Source organism: Malania oleifera, chromosome 1, assembly GCF_029873635.1.
Source record: "Malania oleifera isolate guangnan ecotype guangnan chromosome 1, ASM2987363v1, whole genome shotgun sequence".
Lineage (NCBI taxonomy): Eukaryota > Viridiplantae > Streptophyta > Magnoliopsida > Santalales > Ximeniaceae > Malania > Malania oleifera.
In genome coordinates, this window is record NC_080417.1 from 101,987,845 (window position 1) to 102,005,962 (window position 18,118).

The 18,118-nt window shown below is 36.5% G+C and overlaps 1 protein-coding gene across 2 annotated transcripts in view; it reads left to right on the forward strand.

Moving 5' to 3' along the window:
- The first annotated feature begins 872 nt into the window (after nt 1–872).
- LOC131155938 (vesicle transport v-SNARE 11-like) overlaps nt 873–18,118 on the forward strand; it is a 34,702-nt gene continuing 17,456 nt past the window's right edge. The window contains exons 1-2 of one of the 2 annotated variants that reach the window (XM_058109395.1): nt 873–1,216; nt 1,376–1,510. In XM_058109395.1, coding sequence (XP_057965378.1) covers nt 1,417–1,510 — 94 coding nt within the window. In that variant the 5' untranslated portion in view covers nt 873–1,216; nt 1,376–1,416. The remainder of the gene's footprint in view (nt 1,217–1,375; nt 1,511–18,118) is intronic. The other variant, XM_058109399.1, reaches the window with a different exon arrangement.

Sequence of the window (18,118 nt, forward strand, 5' to 3'; positions counted from 1 at the left end):
GTAGAACGCTGTACTGAAAGTAAACTTTTTCCCCAATGCGTCCTACAAGCTCGTCCAGAATCGAGAAGTAAACCTTAGGTCTCGATCTGATACAATGGACATCGGTACTCCGTGCATTCTCACAATCTCATGCACATACATATTTGCTAGCTTACTTAAAGGATAACTAACCTTCATCGGTATGAAATGAGCAGATTTTGTCAATCTATCCACGATCACCCAAATAACATTCTGTCCGTGAAGTACTGGCGGCAATCCGGTAATGAAATCCATGGAAATATGCTCCCATTTCCACACCGAAATAGGCAAAGGCTGTAACGGCCCTGCTGGCATCTGATGTTCAGCTTTCATCTGCTGACACGTCAGACACTACTTCACGAGCTGAGCAATCTACTTCACGAAACCGAAATACTAAACTAAATTTTCAAATGATTTGGTTTCGGTCCGATTCTTGATTTTTCGGTAAATTTTGTACACCCCTACTTCTTATATCACAGTTTTTCAAATCACAATTACAAGGTACTATTTTATTTAAAATAAATACACTAAATTACACAATAAAAATTGATATTCACGTATTAATATTAATTTGTTTGTATATTTTTTTTTATAGAGACATTGCAAAAATTAGTGGGAGACAATTATAAGAAGATTGAAAAATGTTCATGCTTGTGTTGTATAGTTGTTGAAAGCAAGACTTTTATTTATGATAACACATGTAAATATTAAAAATCTTTTAATTATTACTTATTACTGTATACTAGTAAATGTATATTTTTTTAGCGATTATTAATATGTAAATATTTTAAAATAATTTATTAATTGAATGATAATTTTTCACTTATAAAATTTAAATTTTATAAATATCATCTCATAACGAAGAACTTCTCAAAAGTCGCAGAGCACGCTGCGGCTAGTTTAGTTTGATGAAATGAAAGTTGATTTCAAAGGCAGGAATACAATTTCCCGTTCCGAGGGGAGGGTACCTGTGGAAAATTAATATTGTTCTCCCACTCCTCCCTCCCGCTCTTTCTCTCTGTAGTCTCTGCTGTTGAACTGTCATCATTAGAACCAGCCGCGTCGACCCAACTGCGCGAGGATTGTCGTTTCAGATGCACCTTTTCGTAAAAGGCATCAGATCAACTGTCGGTCTTCGGCACCCTTCCCGGCCATTCCCGTAACTTCCGGCGATTTGTACATTTCCCGATCATCCCAGGTCCTCCATTTCTTCGATTTTCATCCATGCCCGATCTGCTTGTGTGTGTGTGTGTTTTTTTTTTGTTTAAAAAAAAATAAATAACGAAACAGGTTTGAATATGCAGTGGAAATTGAATTATTTTAATTTTTGGCGAATAATTGGTCTGAATTGGTACAGACTGTGTAATCAGAGAAAGGATTTTGAGAGCTGTGAAGACAATGAGTGAGGTATTTGAAGGATATGAGCGCCAATACTGCGAGCTTTCGGCCAATCTTTCGAAGAAGTGCACGTCAGCTGGTTTTCTCGATGGAGGTGAACGACGAAACCTTACTCAATTTTTCTTCTTGTTTGGTTTTGTCTACCTATGATGTAAATGATCTGGAGTTCTTTTGAATAGGTGAGTAGGACGTAGATTAATCATAGTCGCTATTTAATTTTTGTGCTCTATAGAATTATGCTGCCACGTACAAAAAAATTAGTTAAATTTTTGGAAAAATTTGGATATGAATCTATTGTGTTGTTTGAGTTATAAGCACGTTGAGTTTTATCCATTTTACCTAAAAGGCCGTTAGATTGTGGGCCAATAATGTATATCAAGCTTTAACACTCCCTCTCGCACGTGTAGCCCAATAGCATGTGGAGAGATAAACATACGATAAATAGCACCCATGGTAGGGAACATAATAATTATTTTTAAAATACTGCAATAAATGCGGGCAACAAAATTAGAACCCAAGACCTTAACGTAACTAGTTCAGATACCATGTTAGATTATCACTTTACCTAAAAACTTAAGCTGTTAGGTTGTGGGCCAACAATGTATATCAACCTTTAACATGAAATACAAAAATACTCCATGTTGATTGACAGAAAGGATTTTGACACCATGACAAACCCCATAGTATCTGCCGTAGCATTGTACAATTTTCCCTCAATGGTGCCCTTTTTTTGGTTTTGCAATCTAAGCATTAGATCCAAGTTTTGTTTTCCAACAAAGAAAAATTGGGTTTGAAAGGAACATTAAGAACAACTCAACAACATGTCACTCTTTATATATCATATATGTAGGAGTGCTTTGAGTGTGCTATGTGGTCTTCTACCCTTAAAATTAAAAGAAAAGTTCTATAAGACTGTTATAAGACCAGCCATGCTTTATAGATCAAAATGATGGGCAACTAAGAAACAACATATTAAAAATGTAAAAGTTTGAAATATGAATACTAAAGTAGATGAGTGGTATAAATTTAAGGGAGAAATTAAGGAATGAATATATTTGTAATAAACTAGAAATAGCACTGGTAGAGATAAGATAAGGAAGGGGCAGTTTAGATGGTTTGGGCATGTAAAAATTAGACCAAAGAGTGCACCAATGAGGAGGAGTGAGCTAGTTGTTATTACTGGTATTAGAAGGGGTAGGGATACACCTAAATAACATAGAATGAGATAGTAAGGAAGGATTTAATAGCTCTTTAGTTGGTTGAGGAAAATGCCCTCGATTGTGTGAATTGTTGGAAAAAGGATTCATAAAGCTAATCCCACCTAGTGGGACTTAAGGCTTGTTGTTGTTGCTGCTTTGGTATTATATGCTCTAGTGAAATTATGAGCGGATTGTGGTCTGAATGGAATTGGGTTGAAGGGTTTTTTTTCCCCTTATTGTAGCTTAAAGACAATATTTCAAGATGGTTAGCATGGTGAACGTGTTCTTATATATGTTATGGAACTTGTCTTAAAGGTGCAAATTTTATAGTGTCAATTGTTTGGAAATTATTAGTCACATAATTATTGCCTCGTGGCATTGCTAGGATGTGAAATAGTTTGATTGAGTATCAATTTTAAACTCAGTTTTTGTGAAAAACAGTGTGGAATCTCAACTAGTCTCTTTCAGCTAGGCAAGCCTGTGCGGTCATCTGTCTATAAATGATAGACATATGTTTATTAAATTGCTAAAGCGGGCGATTCACTGATTCTTGGGCATGTTGAGCTTATTTAGAGCTTGGTGAAGTTTGTTTCTCATTGAATTCTAGCCAAGTTTGATATTGTGCCCCAAGCTCTAATGCAATGATGGTCATCACACATGTCAATAGATATTTGGTTTAAGTTATATAACCATTTCATGTCTCTCATATCTTTTTTATTTTATGATTTTCTATGAGACTATTTTCTATTTAAAAATGGGAATATAATGTTAGAACAACAATAATGTCTTAAAAGAAGAACGGAAATGACCTATATATATTCTAGATTACTCGAAATGGCAAATAAAAGCAAATATTCCTTGGTACAGTTTGCTTAAATGTACTCCCCATAGCAACCTTTGGTGTTTCCTTAAATGAATTAGCATGGCGAAGATTGAACACTTCACACCATGTGAAGGGCCATGTGGCACTAATTGCAGCACACAAGCTTAACTAGTTAGCTAAAAGTAAACATAGTTTCACCACATGAACAAGTTCACAAACATTGGATACAAATTAAGCGGAAGCAGTAAGTAGCAGGAAACTAAACATGAGTCATGCAAGAAACCATAAAGCAATGCAATTCATTTACCACACCTTCGTGGGTGACGTGTATTTAGCAAGGGAGACAAGTATGCTAAACACATTTACGATAGTTGGTTAATTTTATAAAATTGATGAACACTCAACTCCCTTAAAGAGCTTTTTGTGTGATTCTTATTCTAGCATTAGGAAACATCATTTTGACTGAAGAGTCATACTCAACCTTCTTACTAAGGCATTTCCCTACTAAGGAATATAACCTACAATAGTAATTACTCTATGTGCAACATACAAGTGGTTAGAGACCAGCATAAGGCCTTGAACAAACTTGACTCATTACATTCTCCTCCACTTAATGCGTTGAACAAACTTTATATCTATAATTTATGTTACCAGACATCCCCAGAGAACCAAAATGGGCTTTGGTAAAAAATGGTGTTTTCACTGCTAAATCTTTTTACAAGAAGCTGTCCTCGATGGGAACAAATTGCAACAACTCCCCTTGGATTGACATTTGGAGGATGGCAGCCCCTTCAAAGGTTGCCTTTTTTTTTTTTTTGGGAGTCCACACAAGGAAATATTTTATCCCTAGACAATTTGTAGAAATGATGGAAAAATTGGTGTTTTCCTTTTATGGCTGATGCAGAATCAATCAACCACATTCTTCTCCACTGCCCCAAGACAATGAACTTGAGGAATTTGGTTCTATCCTTCACTAGACAGTAGTGGGTTATGGAAAATTTACTTAAAGGGGAGATTTGGGCTTGCAAATGTACCAGAGCCACCAAGGAGAAGCAAAAGGCTTTGAACCTCATCTCTCTTGCCATATTTTGGTGTGCTTGGAAAGAAAGAAATAGGAGAGACTTCAAGATGCTACTCCACTTCATATTTGCAAAGAGTAGTGGATTGCTGTTGTTTCTAGCTAGCTTAGTGGGCAAATTGTTAATGATCATAATGTAATCCTTGATGTTTGCGACACTCTACAGGGTGGTTGATGTTTTGTACCATGGGATGGCTTCCTTCGATGCCTTGCTTATATAAATTTCTCTTTACTAATAAAAAAAACTTTATGTGGTTAACGTTGTCATAAACTTTGACAGTAAGTACTCGTCAGCTTTGTCTAGGTTGCTTTATTTCTTCATGAGGCCCTTCCACTTAACTAAGGATGTGCCTTTTTCTCCTTGATGATATGAACCCTTTATCTGCAAAGATTTTTTCAACTTCTGGCCTGAGTTGTAAGGTCTCTTGACTAACCCTGAGTTGTGACGACAATGAGTGGCTTGAAGCAGCTAATGAGAAACACAAGATGCACCGTGCACCTTTGTCTAAGTTGGAGGATTAACCTTGTAAGAGGCATTTTCAATTTTGGCAAAGATAGGAATTGATCCTTCATATTTGCAAAGTGGTTTCCTATCTCAACTTCATAGTGACTTGGTTTGTTTTGTATGGAGCTTCATAAGCACCAAGTCACCAACGCTGAAGTGCAACAGTCTTCTCCCTTGATCTGCCCACTTCTGGCTTGGGTGATCTTCACATACTACCTTCATTCTTTGGTGAAATACACTCTTAAACTTTTCCCTTTGTATCACTCATACAAAGTGTGAGCTAACAATGGTTGCTAGCTTGTAAGGAGCTTAAAAAGACTTTTGTTGGTTGTTGAGGTCTTCTGAGCGTTATAACATAACTGAACCACATTGAATAGTTGCACCCAACTATTATGATTGGTGGTGACGAAATGGTGCAAGTAATCCTTTAGTAACCTGTTAAATTTCTCTGTTTATCCATATGTTTGCGGATGATAGCTCAAAGAGATGTCAAGGTATGCGCTAAGGATTTTGCAAGGTTTTGTCCAGTAGTTTCTTGTGAATTTTGTCTCTATCACGGACAATGTCTAGGGGAACACCCTAATACTTGACTATGTGCTTAGAAAACAATTCTGTTGTCTGCACTAGTGCTTTGATGTTGGTATGGAAGTACCATACTTCAAAAATCTGTATATAGTCATAAGTTTAGACCCTACATCTTCACTTTGGGCAGGTTTGTAATGAATCTCCCACGGTTTCATCGACACTTGAAGAGGCTACAATAACCCTATAGTTTTCTTCTACTCGACCTTGTCTTATTGGCAAGTAAGATTGGTTTGGGTATACTTAACTTGTTCATAATGCATGTGTGACTACTAACACCTTTGCTTCAACAATGCCAAAGTCTAGTGCCATCTTGGGTGGTCTACTCATATAGTATCATGATGTTCCCACAACACCATCTTCCTAAAGTAGGAACAAAGAGTTGGTTCCCATGAGTCAACGGTAAGCCATCCTCTAAGCAGGACTAGTGTGCTTTATCCTTTTGCATCAACTTCATGAGGTTTTGGGCTACTAAATCTTTGACAAGCATTCTCTAGGCTCCCATGTTATCATGGTAGCCGTACTTACCATCAAGTGAGTTACCAATTGTAAAGCCACAAGCTTGGCATTCCTGCTTGGCGCATTTGCGACTTGGTTCATTAGCTTTGTCTCGTGCCCAAAGAATAAATCAAACTTTGCAAAAGAATTCTTGCCAACAAGCTTGCTTGGGGAAAAAATTAGGCACAAGAAATGGTTGTTAGTCAAGTTATTTGTTTTCACCATGAAATTAGACCCAAGCAGGTATTGGTGTCACACTTGAAGACAATAAATCACTACTAGCACCTCCTTCTCTCGAGATGTTTATTTTCACTCAACTTCACTAAGCTTGCAACTCTTGTATGCAACAACTGTAATAAAACTCCACTAAGGGCATCATGCATGTGCTTGTACCTTGAAGGGCTTCATGATGTTCGGAAGAGCAAGTACCAGTCATCATGACTTTCTTCAAGTTGTCAAAAGCTCTTTGACACTCATGTGTTCAATTCCACTCAGGACCCTTCTTCAACAATTTAGTTAACATGGCGGTCATTCAAGCCGTATTCTTTTAAGAGTCTAAGATTTTTGGTTATGCCTACCAAAAGCGTGTTGGTATTGAGTAGCTCAAGGCTTTCCCCATCTACTTCTAAGGAGAGTATTTCCAAAACTGTAAAACAACACTAATCCATCACTTGTCTCAATGCATCGTTTAGTGACCTTGAGCTAATAGTTCTTTGGATCGGTGTCATTTTTGTTGTGCTGCTATCAAATAGTTGCATGATGTCCCAACAAGCCTTAACTTAGAGGATAAGCAAGTTGACCCATAGGAGAGTGAGGATTGGATTGTAGATGCCAATATGCCATTGAATACTTGGAGATGATGAAATAGTTCATAACTGATTTTGATGACACACTCGTTGTGAGATGTGTTTTGCTAACTATTGGATATTGGTGAATGTAAGAGAACCACTATCTACCACACATTCATTAAATGTGGTGATAGCTCTTAGAAGTTGGTCATTGATGGTATAATAGTATGAATATTTTGTCTAGTGATGCTTTTGTTAGGTTTAATTTTAGAGAAAAGCCCCATTTTTTGGCTTTTAGGGTGACTTGGATTAATAAACTGCTTTATAGGTGAATGCAATGATTCTTACTCAGCCCTTCTCCATTTTTCTTTGCGATCTTGCCTATAGCGACAACCATGACTCAAGCATCCATCATTCCTTGCAACCCACCCTTTGTTTTGCATTGAAGCCAAACCCAAGGCAAATCTTAGCAAACTCACCCTTTTTTTTGCATAGAAACCAATCTTTTGAAACCCTCAATCATATCTTGTCCCACTTTTTAAACATTAACTTCTCCCAACCTAGTCTTTGACCTTTATAGGCCTGAGTGATGAGTCCATGGGTGCTGCACCAAATCACACGCTTTCAATCAACAAGAAATGATCGAATTTGAAGAGAAAGGAAACTCTTGATGCGTCATATAGAGATCCAGAGTACGTCACTTCTTCATGTCTTTCTCATAGGTGGAGCAACGATATGGCTAGTGAGATAGCTATGCCTACTTCTATTCTCTAAAGCACCGAATCCATGGGTGAAGTCTTATTGGGGCACAACCACTTTGTGATGCTCTAGTTAAAAGCAAATGCCTTTGATCGCTTCATTTGATTGGAGAAGATCATGAATAAGGGAGCAATTCAACTGTTCTGTATACAAGACGTAGAGGAGGCACTTGGTTGGAAGAAGTTCTAGGAGGCATCAAAGGGTACTAGAACAAGCAAGAGCTGCATTGTCTCAATTATGGCTCCTCGAATGAGGAAGGATCCTTCAAGCCTAATTCTTATTTGGTTGTCTTGAGACTTCGACCTCCATCCCACTAACAATGAAGTAATTCCAGTGAGATAAGCGTAATTCCAATTACAACAAGGGCATGACACACTTTTGTAGGGGGAATCGTTAAATGAGATAGATTTCGGGGTTTGGAAAATTTTCAAATTTAAATCTGACTTCTTTCCTAACTAGCTCAGGCCATGTAAATAACTTCAAGCTCATTGATGGAAAAGCCAAACAAAACTCGAACATTGGGCCTAAAATGAAGCCCAACATGAACTTAATCAGGGGACAACCCAGCTTGATGGTAGTCAAGGGAGACCTATGATAAAGCCTATTGGATCTATAAAGATGCATTGGCGAAGGGTAAGTTCAAGCCCAAAGTATTAGAGAACTTTCCTAGTACCCATGAAGAAGCCATGATATGCATAACTAGGTAGAGGCTCTCGGAGATGTATAAGGAAATTAGATTGAATTTGGATTCTAAGATCTAGACCTACAAAACAAGCGAAAGCAGATTCTTGAGTCAAAGGGAGAAGAGAATGAAGCAAGCCTTGATGAGGATGAAAGTGAGTCTTTCAGTTCTCAACTTGAAATTGAATGACTTTTAATTAATAACCTTAGGAGGAAAGGAAAGGCAAGGCATCAAAAGTAGGAATGGGTTCAAAACAAAAGAGGTACATGACTTCAGTTTCCAACATAAAAAGCAATAATGTCCTAAATGACACTGTCTCAAATGACACTAGGAATATATAAAACCTAAGGCAAACTTCATCAGATTCCTATTTCCACTTTGTAGAGTATCTTTATGATAATGGTTCCATAGTGCCTAATTCCTTCCCACTTTGCCATCAACGATACTTGGCAATGATATTCCAAAGGCACCATAGGTAAATAATGCTTCTTGTGCTGAAATACCTTGTTTTTGGAGTTCTAAAAAAATTTTGAGTTACATGTTCCATATGAAGTCGAGCAAAGAGGATTCTTTCAAAGCTGTGGACCTTTTAGACAATAAGAGGGAAAGCTAGGCGGTCTTGGACCTCTTAAACTGCGACCCAAGTACTTGAGGTTCCCTAGTAGTGCAAACTAAAATTTTTTTATCCTGAATATTAGAGGGTTAGGTGATAAGGTTAAGAGGAGAGTGGTTAAGGAATTACTAAACAAGGTCAACCCTGATATCTTGTTTATTCAAGAAATTGAACTAAGAGAAGTCAACACTCTTCTCCTTAGGAGCATTTGGGATTCTAGGAACAAAGATCGGGCAGCATTACCTTCTTCTAGGGCCTTGGAGGGTCAATTTGTGGCTTGGGACACAATGGTGGCCTCAATTATTGGTTGCCTTGAGGGCTTTTTATCTTTGTTGATATGTTTAGAAGTTAGAGGGGTTAGGGAATGGTGGTTTATGTCAGTTTATGAATTTTTTCATTGTTGGGAAACCTTTTCCTGGATGAGTTAGCTAATGTTTTCGGCCTTTGCAATCTACATTGGGTGGTGGGTAGTTCAATTTTATTTGAAGATCTTGTGATAAACTTGGGGGTTGAGGTTCTTTACGGGCATGGGGTTTGATTTTATTATTCTGGATTGTGGACTCAAGGATATCCCTTTAAGAAACAATGGCGGTTGTCAAGGGATAGACAGACTTCTTCTCGTATTAAAATATTTTTGTTCACAAACTAGTGGGAAGAAACCTTTCCACTTTTAGTATGAAAAACCCTGCCTAGACCATCTTTTGATCACCATCCTTGACTCCTTGAGTCCAACCCAATTCATTAGGGCCCACTCCTTTCTATTTTGAGAATATGTGGCTAACACATTCTTCCTTTCAAGAGTGTGTGGAACTTTGGTGGGGTAAGGCTTAGTTCTAGGCTTGAGAGGGTTTTAAATTGATGAAAAAAAATTGAAATAAGTAAAGGAGAAGGTGAAACGATGGAATATAAAAACCTTTGGGAATATTAAAAAGACAAAAACATTTTTTCGAAATTGTCATATTGGATAGACACATGGAGTGCAGAGAAGAGCTGCTTTGTGCAATGAGTTGGAGGTCATCATTTTGAGGCAGGACATAAGTTGACATTGGAACTTCGCCTATGATGCACTTATTGCCCTAATCTTTTCACACTCAGCCAATCCCAAGTCCGGGTAAAGGAGGAGGGTTGCATTAGGTAGCTGATAGCTAGCGTAAAACTTGTTAGATCACTATGATATGAATCCTAACCAAATATTCACTGGGGCATCCTCTGCGAGCGACATGTTGCCCTTATACCATCCGTGTGTAGCGAAAAGTGGGTGAGAGTGGGTTAGGTCGTTGCTTCGAAGCGACGTGACATGTCGGCACTTGGGTACACTGTCAAATATGCAAGGGTTCCCACATCATTTTGGACGTGGGTGGGTAAAGAAGTTAGTTCAAGAAACTAGGATTAGATTAGCAATTTGGAATATAGGGACACTTATGGGTAAAAGCATGGAAATTGTGGACACAATGATTAGAAGAAAAATTAGTATAATTGGCCTTCAAGAAACTAAGTGGGTGGGGGAGAAAGCTAGAGGAATTGATAAATCATGATTTAAACTTTGGTACATTGGAAAAGAAAAACATAAGATTAGGGTAGGAATTATTGTAGACAAAAACTTAAAAGATAGCGTTGTAGATGTAAATAGAGTAGGGGATAGAATTATAAAATCAATATTGTCTTAGGCTATGGTCTTAGGCCAAGAGATAATAAGTAATAAGTATCATTAGTGCTTATGAGAGGATACATGGAAGCTATGGATATGGAGACAAAAATGAGCTTGGGGAGATGATCTTAGACTTTGCTATGTCATATGATTTTATTACAATGAATACTTGCTTTAACAAAGAAGAACACTTAATAACCTTCAAAAGTGAACAAAATTAAAGTCAAATAGATTTTTCCCTAACTAGGAGGGTAGATCATTTATCATGCAAGGATTGTAAAGTTAAATCAGGAGAAAGCTTAACCACACAACATAGAATTTTAATGTTAGATATATGTATTTGTTGTGCAAATCAATGCGCAGCAGTAACAAACAATCTCACAATGCAGCACTTAACGGTGAAATATACAGAAAACACAATCATACATATTATAATGAAAGCAATAAAACAATGACACAAAGAATTCATAGTTCAGCAATGTCTACATCCACGGGAGCAAATGACAATGAAATTTTCACTATTTTGTGTCCAAAGACATGAACATTCCAAAGTTACAACATATAACATGTATATATAACCCTCTCGGAGGTTTTCCCCACGAAACCCAACCTATCCAACTTCCCAATTTCAAAATTCGAAAACCAAAGCTGAGTTAGCGAGCCAAACTATCGACGGTTTTAGACATACCATCGACAGTTTGCTGCTGCAAACCACAACTGCTGTTTTCTACCATGTTTTTTCATTGTACATGCGTTTCACTCAACATGTGAGCCACATATTACAATAGTATTAAAAAATGGAAGAGAAAGGATAAAATAAATCAGTTTAAGAAAACTAGATGGTGGAACCTAAAAGGAGAAAATATAATAAAATTTAAAGATAAAATGAACCAATATGGTAATGGGACTATAGAGGATGGTGTAGATACAAACACTCTTTGGAGTAGGATAGATAGCTCTATTAAAAAAAAATAGCAAAAGAGATTTATTCGCAAGATTAGAGTTAATGAAGTTAAGTTTGCACTGAAAAATATGTAAAATGGAAAAGCTATAGGATAACATCCCAATTGAAGTTTGGAAATGTTTAGGTGATAATGGAATTATATAATTAACTAATTTATTTAACACATATAAAAATTAAGAAATTGCCAGATGAATGGAGGAAAAATACTTTAATACCTATATACAAAAATAAAGGAGATATTCAAAATTATAATAACTATTGTGGAATTAAACTTATTAGTCATACGATGAAACTTTGGGAAATGGTAGTTGTACAAAGATTAAGGATAGAGATGAAGGTTTCAGAAAATCAATTTGGTTTAATGCTTGGAAGATCTACTACAGTGTACGAAAGCTTTATATATTTTAAGTACATTAATGGAAAATTTTAGGGAAAAGAAAAGGGATTTGCATATGGTATTTACTGATTTAGAGAAAGTGTATGATAGGGTACCTAGAGAATTTCTATGGTGAGTTTAGAAGAAAAAGGTGTATGTAGTAGATACACTGATATCATTAAGGATATGTACGATGGTGTATGACTAGTCTAAGGACTATAGGTGGAGAGACTAGAGAATTTCCAATCACAATAGGTGTACATCAAGGATCTGCTTTGAGCCCTTATCTTTTTGCTTTAGTGATGGATCAACTGACTAAGAGTATCTAAATTGAGGTTCCATGGTTTATGTTGTTTGCAGATGATATTGTATTGATTGATGAAACTAGGGATGGAGTGGAGGTTAAGTTAGAATTATGGAGAGAAGTTTTAGAATCTAGAGGCTTTTGGATAAACAAAAATAAGACAGAATACATGAAATGTAATTTCAATAATAGTAGGAGGAATATTGGAGACAAAGTTAAACTTGATGATATAGAAATAAATAGCACTTGTTGATTTCGATACCTTGGATCTATTATGCAAGTTGAAGGAGAAATTGAAGAGGATGCAATGCATAGAGTTAAAGTAGGCTGGGTAAAATAGAGAAATGCTTCAAGTGTGCTTTGTGATCGTAGAATACCCTTAAAGTTAAAAGGAAAGTTTTATAGGATGACTATAAGACCAACTATGCTATATGGATCAAAATGTTGGGCAACTAAGAAACAATATATCCAAAAAGTGAAATTTGCTGAGATGAGAATGCTTAGATATGAATGGTATAACATTAAAAGATAAATTAAAAAATGAACATATTCGCAATAAGTTAGGCATAGCTCTTGTAGAAGATAAGATAAGGGAGGAATGACTCAGATGGTTTGGGCACTTGCAATGCAGGTCACATAGCGCGTTGGTGAGGAAGAGTGAGTTAGTTGTTGTGAGGGGTAGGGGTAGACCTAAAATAACTTGGAATGAAATAGTGAGTATGGATTCATGACTTTGTCGAAAGAAATTATCCATGATCGCATAAATTGGCGGAAAAGGATTCATGTAGCCGACCCCATCTAGTGGGACTTGAGGCTTGGTTTTGTTGTTGTTGTACATGAGTTGACATTGGAAAATGAGATTAAAATGAGTCAAGGAGTGGGATGTCAATTCTGGTTTTCCTACAGTAGGTGGAATCCTAGGGAGCTGCTAACTTATTTAGGCAAGTAGGAAATCTTTAAGTGAGGGGTTTTGTGAGGCATAACCTTCATCCCTGTGTTGTGCCAATCCGTGGATAGATAATAAAGTCATTAATAAGGTTACAATCAAGCTAGTTTCTCATATCTAGACTTAAGGACATGTTTGATATGTCAGCTTTGGTACTTGAAGATAGATCTGCATAGTGGATATTACCAGATTAGATTTAAACGAGGGGTTGAGTGGAAAATAGCATTTTAAGACATAGGATGGTTTATTTAATTGGTTGGTCATGCCCTTTGGACTTTTTAACACACTTAGCATCTTTTTGAGGGTTATGACAACGTCTTGCACTATTCTTTGGGAAATTCCTAATGGCCTATTTAGATGATATTTTGGTTCATTGGACTGGGGAGGAGCATTTGGGCAATTTCTATCAGGTTTTTGTGGCTTTGAGGGAAGTTAATTTGTATGCTAACTTCAGGTGTGCAGATTTCTGCAGTCAGTTTTTTATTTTTATTTTTATTTTCTGCATTTTTATGGAAAGTTACAGTAGTTGATCTTGATGAGATCAGAGCTCGAACTATTTTTAGGGTTCATTGCTTTCATGGTTTTTCTGCTCTCTATAGGCGATTCGTAGAGGTTTTGGCAATATTATAGCACCCATCAATACAGAGAGTTTCATTGACCCCTTCAGCTACAAAGCTTTTGGAGAGATTATTAAAAAATGGCTAAAGCACATGTAGTTGGGCATTTAGAGAAGTCTTTTGAGGTTGCCTACGATGCCTTGGAGTAGGTATAGGTGGAGTTCCTGTGAAAGGGGATGCCCTATTGTATTTTTAGCGAGAAACTCTCAAAGGCTAAACTGAAATACTGCACATATTATAAAAAAAATTATGGGTGGAGTTCCTGTGAAAGGGGATGCCCTATTGTATTTTTAGCGAGAAACTCTCAAAGGCTAAACTGAAATACTGCACGTATTATAAAAAAAATTATGATGTGGTGAGATCCCTCCATCACAGGAGATTATTATTTTACTCCCTGATTTTTTGCAATATTTGAGATCACTGAAAAAATTGAGTGCTCTAAGCATACTAGTTGCGTGGAGCTCCTAAATAAGATAACTTTGTTTTCAAACATTATTTTGGTGTTGAGAATGAGGTAGTTGGTGGCCCAACTAAAGGCTATAGTCTTGTCATTTTTTTCATGTCATGAGTGCCGAGGTCATAAGGATTTGAGCTTGAAGGATAAGTATTATGCTTGTCCTAATTTTGGGTTCTTTTTTCATGAAGTGAGGGTAACTGTAAACAGTATGTAGATCTTTTGCATGAAGATTATCTATTCTAGGGCACTAGATTATGCAGTTTCCGTATTTTTTTTCAAGTATTCCTAGTTTGGGAACTGCATGGTGGTGGGTTAGCTGATCATCTCGTTAGTGATAAGACGATTGCCTAATTTGAGGATGGGTTCTATTGGCTTTTTTTTTTGAAAAAGCAATGTGGATAGGATGGTCTCCTGGTTCTGTACCAGCTGGGAGTGCAATAAGTTTATTTTGTTTTGGTTTTATCCAAAACCTGTAACCAAACTGAACTCTTTGGTTTTCGAAATCATGAACTACGACGGAAGAGAATTAAGTTATTTCATGTGGGTGGAGGGTATTTCTGTCCTTTAAGACTTTTATTTTTATTAATATAAAAGGGCAGACATGGAGCTGTATGTAACTCTCCAGAAACTGCCGCCTCATTCTTTTCTCTTGCTATGGAATCAGAGAATTAATCACCTCTAAATCTGATTTATAACTGCTGTTTCTTTAGGGGCCATTTGGTATCACTGTCAAAAATTGGAGAATTGGAAACCATAAACTAAAACTAAAAACTAAAAAGAGAAACTAAAAACCAGAAACTAGTAACCTGTTTGGTTAATACTTACAAAACTAAAATAAATTTAAAAATAATTTAAAAATTTTGTCTTTAAATCAAACCATGTTATAAAAATATGATTAAAATAATAAAATTGCAAAATAATACCCTTTAATATAATAAAAATAAAAATTATTATAATTATTTTACTTGATTGTTATACTTTCAGAATTTACTTTCCAATAAAAATTTTATTGGGTATGACAATTGAAAAATGGTAAAATATTTTTTAATTGGCTTTATTATTATTTTTTAAAATTTATGATATTTTTATTTCAATAATATTTAAATCCATATGATCATTTAATTTTAATGTTAATTTTAAAGTGTATAAAATGAATGATTAATAAAAAAAACTATTTTTGGATTAAAATTTCTGGCAACATGTTGCCAAAATAACTGAACCATAAAATCTGGTTTTCAATTTTTTCACACACAGCGGAAAACCAATAACAGAAACAAAACTAACATACACAAATCCGTTTTAATAATCTGTTTTTTCACTGTATAGAAACAGAAACAGAAACAGAAAACAGGAAACAACAACAATACCAAACAGACCCTTAGATACTCTGTTTTTCGTGTTTTCTGTCATCTTCCCTAATTGATTCTCAAATCAAATTTTCTGGTTGCTTTGAGAGTTACTTAGGGACCCTTTTTCATCGTGGTTTGGCTGTGCAGCAGCCTTGATAGGATGCTATCTGTTTGTTGTGGTTTGCTGATGTGAAGCAATTATGTTCTGTTTTGGGTATACTGCGTGTGCTGTTCTGGCTGGTGTTAGCTGGATGAAGCTGTTTTAATTTTGTGTTCATGTTTGCTTTTTTGTTCGCAATCTTGTCTCAGTTGCTGGTGGTTTTGATTGGTGTCCAATGATTTTGCACTTTCTTCTAATTACTGCCAGCAACAGTTCCTGCTGCTGCAATGCTACCATGTACTTATTAAGTGCTCATTGTGCTTGTGTGTGCTGCCTGATTCTACATAGTTTCTGTGTTATTCATTCCCGATACTGGTATGCGCTGATTGTAGTGTATAAGGGGTGGTTTTGATGGCCTCTACAAAGAGAGCTCAATTGATATTGTTAGCGTACAGATCACAACCATCAAATTGGTTGGATCTCCAATTACCTGTTGTGGTCTGAGGTGGCTTGCGTGTCTATTAATGCAAAAGGGAAGTCCAAGTATTTGTTGCATTCTCCTCTGTCTCTAGACTCTATGGATTATGAAGATTTGATGAAAGAGGATGATATATTGCTATGGTTGTGGAATAGCATGGAGCCATGAATTGCTGCAAACATGATGTTTCGTAGAACAGCCAAGGCTGTATGGGATGATCTTTGTGGAATCTTCTCTCAAGATAAAAATTAAACTTGTATTTTTGACCTGTATGAGAAGTTCCTCAAATATGACCAAGAAGGTAAGTCCATAAGTGAGTATTATAGCGCTTTGAAGTGTATGTGGGAGGAACTAACCATCTATCAACCAATTAGTTCTGACATTGAGATGATTAAGAAGCAAAGGGCAGATACTTTGGCTGCCAAGTTTTTGTCTATGTTGAGTTCTGATCTTCAATCCATCTGCTATTAGATTCTTGCCAATGAATCCATGCCATCCATAAATGAAGCACATGTTAGAATCCAATGAATCACCAAAGATTGCTCTCAATATGCTCCTCAAGTTTCTTCCCGTGATAGTTCCACCATGCTTAGCACTGCTCCAATTGTAGTAAGGGAAGTATTGGAGGACGAGGACGGGATTTGGAAGGCAGAGGTAGTGTATTTGACAAAGGAGCCCATCCTGGCAATTCTCGCATTTGCACACATTATGGCAAGTGAAACCATACTATTGATCGTTGTTGGGATCTCTGTAGGAAAACAACTTGGGCTTATAAGTCTATTGCTGAGGGTGACCCCGTCATTGAAAGTTCAAGTGCACCTAGCCACTCCACTAGGGAGTTGAGTACATCACCTACCATGTCCAGAGTAAAGTATAATAATCTAGTCTGCATGATTCAACAACTCCAAACTCATTCCTCTACATCTAATGCTATTGTGGCCCATTCAGGTATAACTGGGCTTCTTACCTCTTCATCCTCTTCACCTTGGGTTATTGATTTTGGTGCCTCCTAAAAAATGGCAAGTAGTCCTAATTTATTTCACTCCTTAAAACCTACTGCTTTACACTCTTAAGGTTATTCTTGCTGATGGTTCAGTTACACTAGTTTCTGGTGTGTAGTAATATCCTCTCTTTTCCTTCTATGCCTCTTTCCTCTGTCTTTTATGTGCCTAAATTTCCCTTGAACCTATTATCAATTGGTCAACTAACAAGATCTCATAACTATTTGTGGCCTTCTTTCCTCCTTATTGTATAATTTAGGATCTCCATGCAAAGAAGAGGATTGGTGGAGTGCTTGAGAAGGACGACTTGTATTATTTCAATGGTGGTGGTGGTGGTGGTGGTGGATGTAGTTCTTGTCATACTACTTCCTTAACTTCTACTCATGGTATTTCTTGGTCAGTGGTATGCTCCTTTAGGTCGTCCATCCCTTAAAAAGCTACAACAAGTTTTTCCTATGTTCAAGTATGTTTGTCCTTTTAATTCTACTATGTGTCATTTGGGAAGGCATGTTAGGACATCTTTTCCATCCAGAATTAAGTCTCGTAGTAAATCCTTGTTTTCTCTTATTCATTCAGATATTTAGGTTTCGTGTAAAGTTAATAATTTGATTGGTCATCAATATTTTGTGTCCTTTGTGGATGATATTTTCGCATATGACTTGGAGTTCTTTGTTAAAAGATAGGTTTGAATTTTTGAATGTATTTACTCAATTCTACCAAGAAATACAAACTCAATTTGGCATTGCTTTTCAAATTTTTTGATCTAATAATGCACTTGAATTTGTTCAAAATGAGCTTCAATCCTTTTGCTTGGCCAAAGGGATTATTCATCAAATATGATGTATACAAAAATAGGCATTTACTTGATATTGCATAGTCTCTCCTTCATATGCATGTTCCTAAAAACTTTTGATCTGATGCTCTTCTTATAGCTT